This window comes from Puma concolor, chromosome D2, assembly GCF_028749965.1.
Source record: "Puma concolor isolate L17-30 chromosome D2, mPumCon1.1.hap2, whole genome shotgun sequence".
Lineage (NCBI taxonomy): Eukaryota > Metazoa > Chordata > Mammalia > Carnivora > Felidae > Puma > Puma concolor.
Genome location: NC_141677.1, coordinates 11,196,629 through 11,212,026, shown reverse-complemented (window position 1 = coordinate 11,212,026; position 15,398 = coordinate 11,196,629). Strand labels below are relative to the sequence as shown.

The 15,398-nt window shown below is 40.3% G+C and overlaps 1 protein-coding gene across 4 annotated transcripts in view; it reads left to right on the top strand.

Moving 5' to 3' along the window:
• Positions 1–15,398, top strand: part of RYR2 (ryanodine receptor 2) — a 760,386-nt gene that overhangs the window by 588,916 nt on the left and 156,072 nt on the right. For all 4 annotated transcript variants that reach the window (XM_086679587.1, XM_086679586.1, XM_086679585.1 and 1 more), the window contains 5 exons: positions 684–807; positions 1,301–1,416; positions 4,821–4,885; positions 7,165–7,286; positions 13,896–13,945. In XM_086679587.1, the coding sequence (XP_086535713.1) occupies positions 684–807; positions 1,301–1,416; positions 4,821–4,885; positions 7,165–7,286; positions 13,896–13,945 (477 nt within the window). The remainder of the gene's footprint in view (positions 1–683; positions 808–1,300; positions 1,417–4,820; positions 4,886–7,164; positions 7,287–13,895; positions 13,946–15,398) is intronic.

Here is a 15,398-nt window from a genome sequence, read left to right as displayed (position 1 = left end):
AGGGGCGCCTGGGTGGCGCAGTCGGTTGAGCATCCGACTTCAGCCAGGTCATGATCTCGCGGTCCGGGAGTTCGAGCCCCGTGTCAGGCTCTGGGCTGATGGCTCAGAGCCTGGAGCCTGTTTCCGATTCTGTGTCTCCCTCTCTCTCTGTCCCTCCCCCGTTCATGCTCTGTCTCTCTCTGTCCCAAAAATAAATAAATGTTGAAAAAAAAAATTTAAAAAAAGAATTATCAACTATCATCTCAGGGTTTGTTAAGCTAATACAGGAGAAAAAAATTAAAAAAAAAACAAAACTGAGAACAAACTGAGGGTTGATGGGGGGTGGGAGGGAGGGGAGGGTGGGTGATGGGTATTGAGGAGGGCACCTTTTGGGATGAGCACTGGGTGTTGTATGGAAACCAATTTGTCAATAAATTTCATATATTGAAAATAAAATAAAATAAAATAAAATAAAATAAAATAAAATAAAATAAAATAAAATAAAATAAAATTCAAGGTCAAAAAATAAAATAAAACAAAAGGTGCTGGAGAGTCAAGAGCCATATATGATTTATGTATACTCCATGTATATAACTAGAAGATACCAGAAGTTCTGTAGTGTGGTCCTATTATGCACGTCATCTGTCATATTTCAGATTATTTGTTCATCGCGATGCTGTGTTCTTGTCTTGACATGCTCTTAGGAGGTGGAAACCATCCCCTGCTGGTACCCTATGATACACTGACAGCCAAAGAGAAAGCCAAGGATAGGGAAAAAGCACAGGACATCCTCAAGTTCTTACAGATCAATGGATATGCTGTATCCAGGTAAAAGCACACGTACCAGTATATACCCTTGTTATAAAGACTGACCGTTTAAATATCCCCATCATATTTAATGTTGCAAATGATTCAGGACCCGTTTAAATCTTAGTGCTACTATTTAGTATGTTCAAAATAAACACATCAGAAACATAAATGCCCTTGACTGTTTACCACCTACCTGATTCCTTTCACTACTTAGGTTAAATCCCATCCATCATTTAGGCAAAAATTGGGGGCAGAAATGACCCACTGTTTCTCTAAAGTGAGTCTTTTTTTTTTTTTTTTTTTTTTTTGCATAGTAATAGAGTTACTCACTACAGTTTTATATCATATGCAAACTATTCCTTATAAATTAAATCTCACTTTTGCCTGTAGCTACAAGAATATTAGGTAATGTTCCATATTTGTATATACCATTTATACTTTTTAAGCAAAATTTTACCTTCCAGTAGTCTGTGTAGAAACTGGTTTCCATGTTTCATTTTTGCTGCTCTAGGGGATTCAAGGACCTGGAATTGGACACACCTTCCATTGAGAAACGATTTGCCTATAGTTTCCTTCAGCAACTCATTCGCTATGTGGATGAAGCCCATCAGTATATCCTGGAGTTTGGTAGGTACCTACATCAGGGTATAGAACAGCACAGTCTCCTGGGCTGTTTATGGTCTGTTCCCTGGTGGTATAAACACTTTCTATCCAACCTAGTACTAAACAGAATCTAGCAGTCAGTAGGCAAACACATTTTTAGGGATGGCATAATTTACAGAACTTAAAAAAAACCGAACACATCATTCTTTTCTCCTTACAATGTTTATTGGCATTGATTTTTTATTTTGAAAGACCCGTTGGATGGATATCCCAATCTAAGGTACAGTTAAATCTTCCCTTTTGAAATTAATTGCCATGCTCTTGAAAAAACAGAAACTGTGCGTCCCCAAACTTTCCAGGCAATGAGAAGCCCTCAAGTTTATCCTGTGTATGGATACACATTTATAGTAGAATATCTGCAATGCAGAACACTTTACTTAGGGTCTTGTTAGAGTAAAATGAAAGACCTCCTCCCCCCACGTGGCCCACCAACTATGAAAAGAATTCCTTGTTTTAACTCTTAGATTCAGATTTTCAAGACAGCCTCCTCTCACTTCTGTTATTTCATGATTGTCCTGAGTACCATTGACTTGAAATTCAAGTTGTTAGTTACCCAGCTTCATGTCGGGTCGTCTTCAAGCCACCAGTTGGTATTAAGATAGAAGGAAGTAGGATCTGGCCCCTTTGGAAGAACAGAGTGTTCTGGTGATTGTCTTTTCAATTTCTTTTTCATGCTTTTTTTCCTCTGTTTTTATTTTTGTTTTTTAATCCTCATTCTTTCTCCTTTTCAATACTTTCCCCCAGCCCATCATCCTCGCCTTAGCAATAAACTCATCCTCAACAAACCGATCCTGACGAAGGAGTCTTCTTTACTACTGTTTTCTTAGAATTTAGGACTTAGTTTTTGGCACAGTGTCAGATTAAAGTTCATAGAAATTTGAGCTCTGGAATTTACTTGTTCCTGGTCTCCCATATCCCAAATGCGATTAAAGATTTTCCAGTTGAGTGTCCTTCTCTTAAAGAACTTGCTCTCTCAATCTGTTCTTTATCTGCAGTGCGGATGCTGTGCCTTGGCACTCTTCTTAACTACCTTTTTTCACAAAAGCCAACCGTGCATGGGGCGCCTGGGTGGCGCAGTCGGTTAGGCGTCCGACTTCAGCCAGGTCACGATCTCGCAGTCCGTGAGTTCGAGCCCCGCGTCAGGCTCTGGGCTGATGGCTCAGAGCCTGGAGCCTGTTTCCGATTCTGTGTCTCCCTCTCTCTCTGCCCCTCCCCCGTTCATGCTCTGTCTCTCTCTGTCCCAAAAATAAATAAACGTTGGAAAAAAAAAAAATTAAAAAAAAAACAAAACAAAACAAAAGCCAACCGTGCAAACTAATTTACAGTATGTAATCTTTTTGTAGGTCCTGCAATGATTTTTTAAAATTTTTTAATGATTTTTTTAATATGATTTATGAATCATTCTGAAAAGTAGCCACATTAGTCTCAGTTAATGAAATTTGATCCAACAAACAAAAATGAAGCTATGGTGAATTTTTAAAGCTCTTATGCACGCAAATTAAATATTGAAATTTCTCAGGCACATTTAAGTGTATCTGAGATGAGTGGCAACTCAAGTTTACTCTTCTTTTTGGCAAGAGAGAAGAGAGAAAGCAAAATCAAGGGATTAAGGAAAAAAAAACTTTTTAAGCTCGACATGGGTAACAGAAACAGAAATTCAGAGGGTAAAATGTGTTTGGGTTTTCTCCCCACTGTGTTCAAGTTTCTGAATAAAGAAGTGTTTGTGCAGAGGGAGTATTAAGAACCTTACTTTAAATTCACCCAGTTAGGGCACTTCTTTATTTCCACACGATAAAGGGTGTGGGCAGAAAGTGAGGCTAGATCCATAGAAAGCCCAAGAAAGTAAGGTGTTGTTTTACTCAAGAAATTAAGGAGCCGAGGTCACAGGCTCCTTTTTTGGATGGCTGTGACAGAGAAAATGCAAGAATTCTGTTAGAGGAGCAGAGTTGGGACCCTTTACATTTATTTTAATTGCCAGTTTTCATTGTCACTGCAAGGAAAACTTCTAGATGTCTTCTTTTGTCTTTAAATTTACTGCCTTTGCAACACATTGGAGGCTAATGGCCGTAGTAAGAATATGCATACGCCTTTTTCTGATTTTTGTATTCCATCTAGACCACAGTTCTCTCCATCAGCATTTTGCACAGAGGCATTTTTGTTAAAATGTGTAATGTAAATGCATAATGTAAAAAGGGAAGATATTTCCAATCTAATTCCTTGAACTGTTAACGTATTTTGTGATGTGCAGAATTCCGTCTAGACGTAGCTTATATGGGAAAGTCCCGTACGTGGATCCAGCCACTTGGCACAATATTCTTGAGAGTAATATTCTTAATGTAAAAGTGATGCCTGCGAGTGTACAAAAGCCGTACTTTTCTTTTACTCATTCGCTGGAAAGAGCATTGTTCTGATATCACAGAATATTCTCTCAATTTCCTAAAAGTCATCCCAAACTTAATGTTTCAGATTTTACAAAATCTGTCTCAAATTGCTTTTATTTCTATTTGCAAAAGAACTTTTTTCAAGCAACAGTTTGCTTCTTACACAATAAGAAATCTCTGCTTACAAATGTTACTAAAACTGTATATCCAGTTGTGGATATATTTTGCTCTCCCGTGTGTCTGCAGATCATCCTGGTTATTAGAGTTGATGTCACCTCCTGTGGATGCGTGAAGGAGGCACAGAAGGGCCACTTCAAAGCTCAGTGCATTCGGTCGATCAGTTCTTAACCTTTTGAACCATGGGGAAAACTCGGGTGTCTTTGCTTTGCTCATGGAAATTATCTTGTGACATAAGTGAACTTCTTTACTCCTGAGCAGAATGTTAATTTGCCAACCGAATATTACGGTCGTGGTCCTCCAGCTCATCCCAGGCTGGCTTCCTGCAATTTTTCACTTGGCATATTAATATTGTAACTTCTAGTCCCAGCAAGAAGCAACTATTTTTATTAGAGGCTCACCAATCTAACAATCTTAACCAATTTTTGTTTACTGAGTTTATACTCACTGTTGTCATCCCTGGTGAGCTTCTTTCTTACCGAAAGAAGATGCGGGGTTTTTATGTGACTCTATTCCACTTTTCCCGCTACGTGTCAAGAAGCTTGTAAAGCTACGCCAGCGTGTGTGGGGGCTGTCCTCGATAGATTTTTTTATTACGATTTGGGTACTTTTGAAAATCCCTTTTAAAAAATTGTCATACTGCTGAATGAAGTTAGCCTTGATATTTTGGATGGGTTTCTATGTTCGCTTTCCTGGGATAACACGTTCAGTGATGTTATAGTGATGTGTTCTACATGTTGCTTTTTGGGTGGAAGATCTTGTAATGTTTCAAGTAAACAAAACATGTTCAACAACTCTTCATTTCTACAGATGGTGGCAGCAGAAGCAAGGCGGAACATTTTCCTTACGAGCAAGAAATCAAGTTCTTTGCTAAAGTACAGTATACACTCCATCTTGTTTTTCACTCCATGTGTTTGTCGACCGAATATACCCTTTAGATCTTTGCCTCTTTACGGAGCGTACTGGTCTACCAGTGTGAGTTCTACTACAAGTAAATATTTTGTGGCACAGGAATAAGTGCATGAGTCACGTAGGATGAATTTGCGCCCAGAATACTCGGTCTTATTTTCACTCCCTGCTCTTCCTGCCGTAATTCACAAATCACTTCAATCTGTAGGAATCAAAGTTCTCCTTACTGGGCTTTATCAAATGACAAAGAGGAAAAATAATCTACTTCTTCAGTTTGGTTGTTAGGATTTAAAAATGTACGAGCATTTCTTTTATAAAGGGGAAAAGAATTCATTTATAAATTATAAATTTAGGAAGTTGTACATGATAAGAAGCTTTACTGTGTAAGCTTTATTGTGGGACCCTTGTCCTACTCCTTTACAGCAGAGGAAGCTGAGGATCAGAGAGGGTGAATTGTTTATATGTAAAGTCTACCCAAATATCGTTTTTCATTCCATTTAATACGAATTTATCAAGAGTTTGCCCTAGGCCGCAAACATTCATGACTTCCTTTCAGCCAGTCAGGAACATTCATGGCTTCCTTTCAGACAGACTTCCTGTCTCCAGTCAGGAGACAAAGTGTTGCAGATTCTCCTCATTGGGTCCATTCACTGGCATAACATGTGCTGCGTGTGTCCAGTCTCTGTCAGGTGTTAGACTACGTCCCGGGGATTCCTGTTGCAAAGACAGAATGCCCTTGGGAAGCTTTCCTGTTCAAATGATGTTGCACTTAGCCTGAGGACGTAATGCTTTCTGTCAATTTATTTTCGAAGTCCTTGCATTTGCTGGTTCCTAGAGATCATTTGCAAAATGGCGTGTTGTTTTGATTGATTCATATTTGGCCTCTTTTATATGTTTTCAGATTTGTGCCCTTTATTGTAAGGGAGATTTCTCTTGTCTTTTCTTTCCACTCAGTATAGCACTCAAAATCCGTATCAAGCATCCCAAGTTTATCCTGGGGTGCGTATTGTTAGTTATCTATCATACTGCATTGTAATCCCCCCCTTGATAGCCAATTATTACAAATGCTGTATCCATGGCCTCTAATCATACATTTAAAATACATTCTTGTATTGCCCTGTGTACCCCTAGTGATTTTGTTTGCAGACACCTAATGTGGTTTGATTTCCTCTGAGTCTGTAATCCATTCATTCACATATTTATTGACTAGCTATTATGTGCCAATCAAAATCCAGGCAATGTCACAACTTTCAAGGAAGATCACAAATAATTTGTATGTTGCTGTTATATATAAATATGCCATATGCCACATTGTAGGAAAAATGTAGTTAGACTTGAGTCTAAATACTGATAATGCCAGTTATTTTTTTTTCATTTATTTATTTAACAAATATTTATCTAGCGCTTGGTGGAGGTCCCATAAAGTCCTAAGTACTGGTGACCCAGGGGTAAACAAAGCAGAGCAAAGAGTTGTTCTAGAAGCCAGGAGGGCACAGTAATGGGAAACAGACCCAGAAATGTGTATTGTTCTTGTGTATTTTATCGACTCTTATGGAGAAAGACATTCAGAATCACACGTATTAAATGCAAAATTGCAAATGATGTTCTAAGAACAGAGAATATGGGGATTTTACCTAGTTGAGGAGATCAGTGGACGGTTATCTGATGAAGCACTGAGCTGAGGCCTGCAGGAAGAGTGGAGTGGACGGGTTACGGGGTGTGGGAAGAGCATTTCAGACATAGGGAATGGCATGTGCAGAGCCTTGTGATGTGAGCACACAGGGCAAAGAAGAGGAATTCGCCAAAGGGCAGCAGGATTAGCATGCGGGAAAGGCCAGGCGGCTCTGAGAGAGGCCAGGTGAGAACACTGTGGAGGTAGGTAAGCAGCAGTGTGACTTTGAGTAGGTCACTCACTTTCTGCACCTCAGTTTAATACCTGTAAAACGGATGATGACGCTTGCCACACAGAGTAGTTACTAGGAGCAGTGAATTGACAGTGTGGAGTTGCAATTCTCACACACACACACACGCATGCATGTGTGCACACACACACACACACACCCTCCAACCTCCCCCCACACCCGGGACTAGAGATAGCAGGGTAAGATTTGGGAGAGGCATACTCTAAAATCGTGCCAACTGGCAGGGCTGTGGATACTGGGGGACTGCTGCAGGTGGATGGAAGTCTGGCTGCCCCAGAGTCTCCGTCCACCGTGTAGATCTGTTTTCTTTTCCTTTCTTTCAGGTTGTGCTTCCTTTAATTGATCAGTATTTCAAAAACCATCGTTTATACTTCTTATCTGCAGCAAGCAGACCCCTCTGTTCTGGAGGACATGCGTCAAACAAGGAGAAAGAAATGGTGACGAGGTAAAGAGCTACACAAAATAAAGACTGTTGTTGAGCGAAGTGTATTTGCATTTGAGGAAGAGCATCTGGGGACCTTGAGGTGGGAGCATGCAGTGTCTACCCGGCTTCCCTGACCTTTGGCCCCTTGGGATCAAACACGGAGGAGGATGCTCTCTACAAGTTAATACGTGTGTTCTAAACGTTGAGTTTTCTTCCATTTTGCTGCTAAATATCATGCTGAATAGAAGGAATAAGACCCCCATCACAGAATCCACAGAGTCATCACCGCATTAGTATTTGTGATAAATGGTGCTTTTTCTAAAATTTTTTTTAACGTTTATTCATTCTTGCTAGAGAGAGAGCGCGAGTAGGGGAGGGGCAGAGAGAGGGAGACACAGAATCCGAAGCAGGCTCCAGGCTCTGAGCTGTCAGCACAGAGCCCCATGTGGGGCTCAAACCCACAGAACCATGAAATCATGACCTAAGCCGAAATCAGACAGTTAACCAACTGAGCCACCCAGGTGCCCCAGTAAATGGTGCTTTTAACATTACTTCCTCTAAAATTTCTGAGTCTACTATATTTGCCACAATTTTGAAAAATAAAGGAGTTTTTCTGGAGGGCAAAATCCCATTTACAGAAATCAAATTTTTCAACATTTGTGTGTAAATAATGACCTATCTTGGAAGAAAATGACGTAAAAATATGTACCTTTCTGAAGATTTGCCCCACTCAAGTTGGCAATTTAGCAATGCTTTCTCATTTCTGTTTAAACCCAAGTATTCCTCATAGATTTATTTGTGATTCTGCTGGGTATTTCAAGTCTGATTTTTCAAAATATGCCAAAATTTAGTACATATGTGATCGATTACAGAGCAAATCTATTTCTGGATTATCAAATTACACAGGAGTCCATACCAAGCTTCTAGATTGTATTTGAAAGAAGTTTCTATAAAAATGAGTAACCGAGATAAAGCAGGCTACAAGCTTTCCTTGGACTTGACTTTAATGATATGTGACGTCATGTGATGTCAGATTGCAACCGCGTTAAAAATGGCCCCAAACTTCTTCAAATAATAGTCTTCCTGTGAAGTTGGTATAACCGATTATAGTTAAAGTAACAGAGAATCCATCCAGTGACGCACTTTGTTTCCACCACCTTTGTTACCAGAAAAAAGGGGGTGAGGGGCTACTTTCCAAGATATGAATCTCCTCCTGACTTTGGAGTGGTCTTCTTTCCGCTCTCCCTGGGAGAGAGAGGCCCAGCTCTCTGCATTTCACTAGTGCCCTAATCGCTTCACCAGCCCACCATCCCCGGTGGCTAGAAAATGCCAAGGCATCAAGTTACCTTTCAATACCAGAGAGCCCAGGCTATTGCAGTCTCCTCACCCCCGCCCCCTTCCCCCATCAGAGTAGGATTTTGTAACAGCAGCTTTGTTCCCAGAGTTGGTAACTTGGGTATCAGTCAATTATGTAAACAAAGAGAAATACAATCAAAGAACATAGGAAAGAATACAAATAAAAGTATGCAAATTCTATTCTCCCCCCCTCCCATCATGTTTGTATCTCCATTCCATTTTCATTCTTACTCTGAGAGCTGTTCACTGACCACAGAGGTAACTAATTTTCCTTTGCCCACTGCCCCTCATAGAAGAAATTGGAAGAGCATCGCTATTCTGTGCGAGCCTCAGTTGATGTGGTTTGGGGGCCTGAGATGCCCACTCTTTATTAACGCCTCACCAGAAGGTTTTCTGTAATTTCATCTTCAGATTTTCTCCACCTCAGGCAACAGGGACTGGCACATTTTATTTCTCCCGTTGCCATTTCCAAAAGAGAAATGGTCTCACATTCCAAATTATAAGAGTGAGATGCATGCACACTGATAGAAGTACCTTATTTCATCACAGCCCTTGAGTACCAAACATAGGTAGATTTTAACCTCAGAAAAATTCTGGGATGAAAAATGAATAAAGTTAATGATAAAGAAATTACGGCACATGGAAAATGCTGTCTGGTCATTAACATTATGATGGATGCAAATATATCACATCTTAGGACAATGGTTATTTAAAAAGTAAAAAATATATATATTTATTTAAATAATATGGATCAAGATCTTTAAAAAAACCTCTAAATTTGGGTGTGTAGAAGAATATTGGTAGGGAAGAAACTTGATTTTAATAGTTGTTTCCCTTGGGTAGCATAGTAGAGGTGTTTTTCTTACCATTTTTATATATTTTTAAAGTGGAAAAAGTCTTACTTTTCTGATCATAAATCTGTGTCTTAAAACAACCCAGATCACCGTCACACTAACAAAAACCAACTACAAATTTTTTAGACATGTTACAATGGGATCACTGAAATTTTATAAATGTGATTTCTTACCACTTCAGTTAAATATTACTTTGGCAGGGAAAATAGGTTAAAAAGAAAAAAGGGTGAAATACAAAGAAAAAAACCCCACTGTCCCTGCTACTGTGAATAAGCAGTCATGCCTTCACACCCATGTTGAACACTGCAGGAGTAGTTTTAATTCGTATTTAACAGTTGCGTGTAGCAGTACGGCATGGGTCTAAATTAACCTCCACATTTAAGAATGGGTTGTCGCCATTAGATGTGTGGATACTTCTTGGCACTAGAAATCATATGTCGAGCATTTACTGTGTCTAAAGTCAGCACCATCATGTCTGTGGAAAAGAGGAAGGTGTGCTCTCTGCTCTCTGGGAGTGTAGCTGGCAGTACCTAAGTATGTGGGTAAAAATATAATTCTAGTAGAAGAAAGCCATGCAGTGCTGTGGGATTCAAGGACAAGGAAGACCACATTGGGTGGGTATGGACAGGCTAGAGATATACAGAAGACACGATAATTCAGAATTGACCTTCAAGAATCTGTAGGTTGTAGATTAAGAAGGGGGACTATTTTCTACGTGTCGATAACGTATAGATAGAGTGTAGAACATAGCAATTTAGGGTAAGTGTGGGTGACGTAGATTCATTATAGAACCCTGTCATTGATATTAACTGCTGGAACAAGGCACCTTCTTCCTTTTTTCTTTTTAATTTTTATAATTAATCTTTTTTACTTAATTCATGAGCCCTATGAAGCCATTGGGATAAAGGGCAGTCTGGCCACAACAGTGGGATTGAGAAGTGTGAGCTTGCTAAGAGGCCGTGACAGCAATGCAGGCTGTCGTGAGGGAAGTGCTACCTTAAAGAGGCGGTTCTACCCACAGATCCATTCAGCACGCGTTTCTGAATGCCCGCCATGCCGTGCCCAAGGTGCCGTCCTAGGACTGAGGATGATAAACACACACATATAACGATGCAGTTCCAATTAAGTGCACTTAAAAGTGCAGCTGAGTACCTGCATACATGTAGCGCTAACCACTTAACAAGTTGTGACGAGTGCAATGGAAACATATATGAAGTACTGGGAATACGGAGGAGATGTACGTGGAGAGAGGAGTTGGATGTGGGAAGCACGGACGAGAGAAAATCACAGACCTTGGCAGTGGGTCATATGGCAGGTCCCCACGGTGCTGGAGTTTCAGTGCTGAGTGGTTGGAACAATATTGCTGGCAACAGTAAAAAAAAAAAAGAAATGACGGAGACCTGGTTTTGAGAAGAAGGGGTTCAGTTTGGTTAGGTAATTACTGAAGCATGGCAGGTTATTCAGCCGGAAATGGCATATTTGGAGATTATCTGTACCCATGTTATGCTCACAGTTCTGGAAGCAGATGAAGGGAGAGTAGACAGAGAAGCAAAAAGGTCTGAATTCCAAACCTAAGAGACTCATTACATCTGAAGGATTTTCAGAAATGGTTCTTTGAAGAACACTGAGGATGATTTATTAGGGAAGAAGGGGAAACATATCGCCGTAAAACAGAACTGAGAGTTTCCCAGATTGAAGTAGTCAGTGATGCCAAGTACCATAGGCAGCTTTCCAGGACCGAGATTGAAAAAGTATTATTTGATTTACTGATCAGCAAGCACCGAGAATTTCTAGGGAGTGTTTCTGTAGAGCAGTGAGACATCAAAGCCAAGGAATTGTAGGTGCGTTATGAATTCTTTTTCTTAATTGTTTTACTGTTTATTTTTGAGAGAGAGTGTGTGCATGTGTGAGCAAGCGAGCGTGGTGGGGCAGAGAGAGACGGAGACACAGAATCCAAAGCAGGCTCCAGGCTCTGAGCTATCAGCACAGAGCAGAGCCCGATACAGGACTCGAACTCACAGACCCTGAGATCATGACCTGAGCCAAAGTTGGATGCTTGACCCACTGAGCCTCCCAGGCGCCCCAATGAATTATAATTTCTTAAGAATGTTAGTAATGGAGGGATATACATACACAAAGAGAAGACAGTATTATGGAGAATATTTTTAGAGAAACTATAGGCCAAAGCTTATAATAATAAAACCTTATAGTTGATATACAAACTCCACTCTAAAAGTTGATGATAGCACAGGAGGGGAAATAGATACAGTTTGTCCTTTGTGAGAACCTGGTTTTCTACATATCTACATATTTCTATTTCTACATATCTACATATTTCTGTTTCTACATATCGGCTACTGATTAGGAACAACCAAAGTTAAGAAGCATTGCTATTTTAAGAAGTCATTTTTTTCAAACAGGTTCTCAGACATTCACTATAATCCAACAGAATCGGACACAGAATAATGCTGTGTTTTTCATCACAGGAAAATGTCCTAGGTCTGGATGAACTGGGTTCAAACATGATCCTAGCATTACAAATTCAACATCGTCTCAGAATGTTTCACACTGATACGACAGAGTCTCAGTTCATAAGAAGTAAAACAAGATCACTTAAAACAGGTTGATATACATATAGGGATCCAAAATATGTACAACTCTGACAAGCGCTCACTCTCTAGAGATGGAGACAGATAGTTGTTGAATTAGCATAAGGCTCAGTGGGTCAGAGCACCTGGAGAACGTTGCTTATTTTATTATCTCTTTTTTTGTTTACATTATAACACAGAGACAGTGCAGCTCAGGAGGCTAATATCTCATTTTAAATATAATACCTGCTTGAATAGATCATTGTTTTAAAAACTTTTAGAACTGCTAGGAGACGACTCAAGACCTCAAATTCACTGAGAGATTTGCCGATGCATGTTCTCTTGGAAAAACTGTACGATACCCTTTATAGTTATTTTTCATTAATACATTATTCTGCATTGTTACAGAAATGAGAGATGATAGCCAAAACTTACTGTTAAAAAAGTCAGCATCACAGACGTGATTCTCCATCTCCTTTCTCCAGTCCTGCCGTGAGCTTGTGACTCCATTTTTTTTCCATGGCATCGTCCATATCCCCAGTCTTGGGGAGGGCATGTCTATACACTGCTGTTTATGGGAGAGCTTCACGAGACAGAATGGGGCAGTCAGGATCTAGCTGGGACAGTCAAGCTGGGTGTGGGTGGTGTGGTACACATGGGTCATCAAGGCTAGAGCTTCCATCAAGTTCTGGCTACGCAGAGCCTCTATCTGAGAGCTCAGAAGTGTTTGGGTAGATGTGAAAATAGTATCATTTGCAATATGGAAGGTTACATGTCATGGTAGAGATTGACACATGACCCCTAGGAGAGGCTGGAAGGAACCCTTTCAGCTTGGACTGGGAGTGGTGAAGGAGCACTGGGTGTTAACAAAGGCTTGTTGGAGTAGACATGTCTGTTGCTGAATCCTGAGGGATGGATAGAAGGGAGTATAGCAGGGAAGGGAGTGAAGGGTATTCCTGAGAAGACCTGGAAGGAGCCCGCCAGACTGCAGCCTGGGGACAAGCTGGGACAATGGCAGGTCTTTCCCAGGTTCTGATGTGAGAGTTAGTACATATCAGTGCTGTCCTGCTGAATGCAGGCCACCCTTATTTGGGATCTCCCACAGCCGATCCCCAGGAACACAGTGGCCCAGAAACTTGCTCTGGAGGAGATAGAAATAAGCTTAAGTCAAACATTAGCATGAAGAGCCCCTGAAGTTATTGCATCTGCAACATTTTTCTGAGTGATTATCAGTTGTTCAAATTCTATCTCTACCTCACTGTGTTCAAATTCACTGGATGCTTTGGTGTATATGGAAGGGGTATGCTCACAGTTGGAAAGAAGGAAAGTTCAAATGATAAACATACTGAACCTTAAAGTGACATTTCATGCCCCAAGTGCCATACTTCTGATTTTAAATAATAATCCATAACAACAACAACAAAAATTCTAGAATTTCAGTGGTACATTTGGGCAGATAAAATTTTAAGCGTTTTCCTTGTGCTATTTGAGTAGTCATATTCTTAAGGGGTTCATATAGATTGCTTTTATATTAATTAGCTTTGCTTTCAAATTTTTTTTGGTTTCTTTACTTATAATATGTGCTTTTTTAACCATGTTTGTTAAAGATATGCACTCAAAGATTCTTTCTTTAATACCTCTACTCCACATTCTGCTCAGAAAATTGATTCTTTCTGCGTGACATCATGTTGCTTTTTTCCTGCTCATATATCAGCTGTTTATTTTTCTTTTTTTTTCTTCTTTTTTTTTTTAATTTATTTTGATTTCTCCCTGTCTTTTCTATCTTCCCTCCCCCTTCCCCCCTTTCTCTTTTGTTTTTCTTTTGTCTTCAGCCTATTCTGCAAACTTGGAGTTCTTGTCAGGCATAGGATTTCACTATTTGGTAAGGAGACCCTTGCAACCAATACTAGCATGGCCATCACTTGGTTTTCTTTGCCAGTTTTGCACTGTGTTGTGTGCTGCTATGTTGCATGAATGCATGTTTGCATGGCTGCATGCATGGTTGTCATAGGCCAAGATAAGGTCCTCGAGGTCGTTTGTAAGTAGCATTCTCTATGGTGAAATTGAAGACTGTAACTTTTTTATGCTGGTCCAAAGCACATTTGAAAATCAAAAGGTTGCATTATGAAAGAGAAAATGAATGGACATGGCGGCTTCTGCCATCTTTTATTTCGGAGGGGTGAAGTGCAACTGGGCCCTTGAATTCATTTGTCTGTTTCTGATAGATTAAAGAATGAGCTGTCATAAGTCAGAAAAAAAATTTTAACTGCTCTTCTTCTTCTTCTTCTTCTTCTTCTTCTTCTTCTTTTTTTTTTAATGCTCTTGACTACAGATTTGCATGTTGACTGCATTCCAGACATTGGAGCTTCATGGTAGAGGCAGTGAGGCAAGGACCTCCCGTGGCAGAAGTGACTTTTCTAGCATCACCCACCCCATAGTTAGCTTTTGTTTGTGTCTGAGAATTCGCGCGACTGAAGTCCACGCACCGCGCACCTGCTTTTGGACAGCCATGCAGGGCAGTCACCCACATGCCACAGATTCTCCTTGCCGTGGGGCTTTAGGACTCCAGAGCAGCTGGTAGAATTTGTGTTTTCATTTCCTGCATCTGCTTTTGTAAAGCACGAAAGCAAACTTTAGCTCTGTGCACTGTCGGTTTTGAGACAGTGTTGGGGTGATTTTAGCAGCGAAATATTTAGTGTACTGATACAGATGTAAGTGCAGTTCCATTCACAGGAAACGCTAAGGGTTAAGTCATTTCTATATAAGACACAGTGAATATTTTTTAAAGTTTATTTAGTTATTTATTTTGAGAGAGAGAGAGAGAGAGAGAGAGAGAGAGAGAGAGGGAAAATCCCAAGCAGGGTCTGCACAGTCAACACAAAGCCCAACACAGGGCTCAAACTCGGGAATCGTGAGATCATGACCCGAGCTGAAACTAAGAGTCAGACGCCTAACCAACTGAGCCTCCCAGGCGCCCCTGTATTTCATTTAAATTGCCTGAGTTTTTGCATTCATGTTTAAGTTGTGCCACATCATTGGGCAAAATGTCTTCAAAGTAATTTCTAGTTGACTGATTTTTGTTTGACTTTTCCTCGACATAGAAAAATTTGTATGAACATTGTGCAGACAGAATTGTTAGAAACTCTTCAACTTTCTCATAATAACAGTGGATTCAAGTGTCCTCCATTCGTCCTCTGAGAGTGCTGTCTTAGTCTGTATCGCTCTGATGGGGACCCCTTTTCTCAAGGGCAGTGTTTACTTTCTTACTGATGAGCATGGTAATATTTCCGTTGTGCTGTTTCTCAGTTCTTACCGTAAATTCTTGGCTTCTCAGT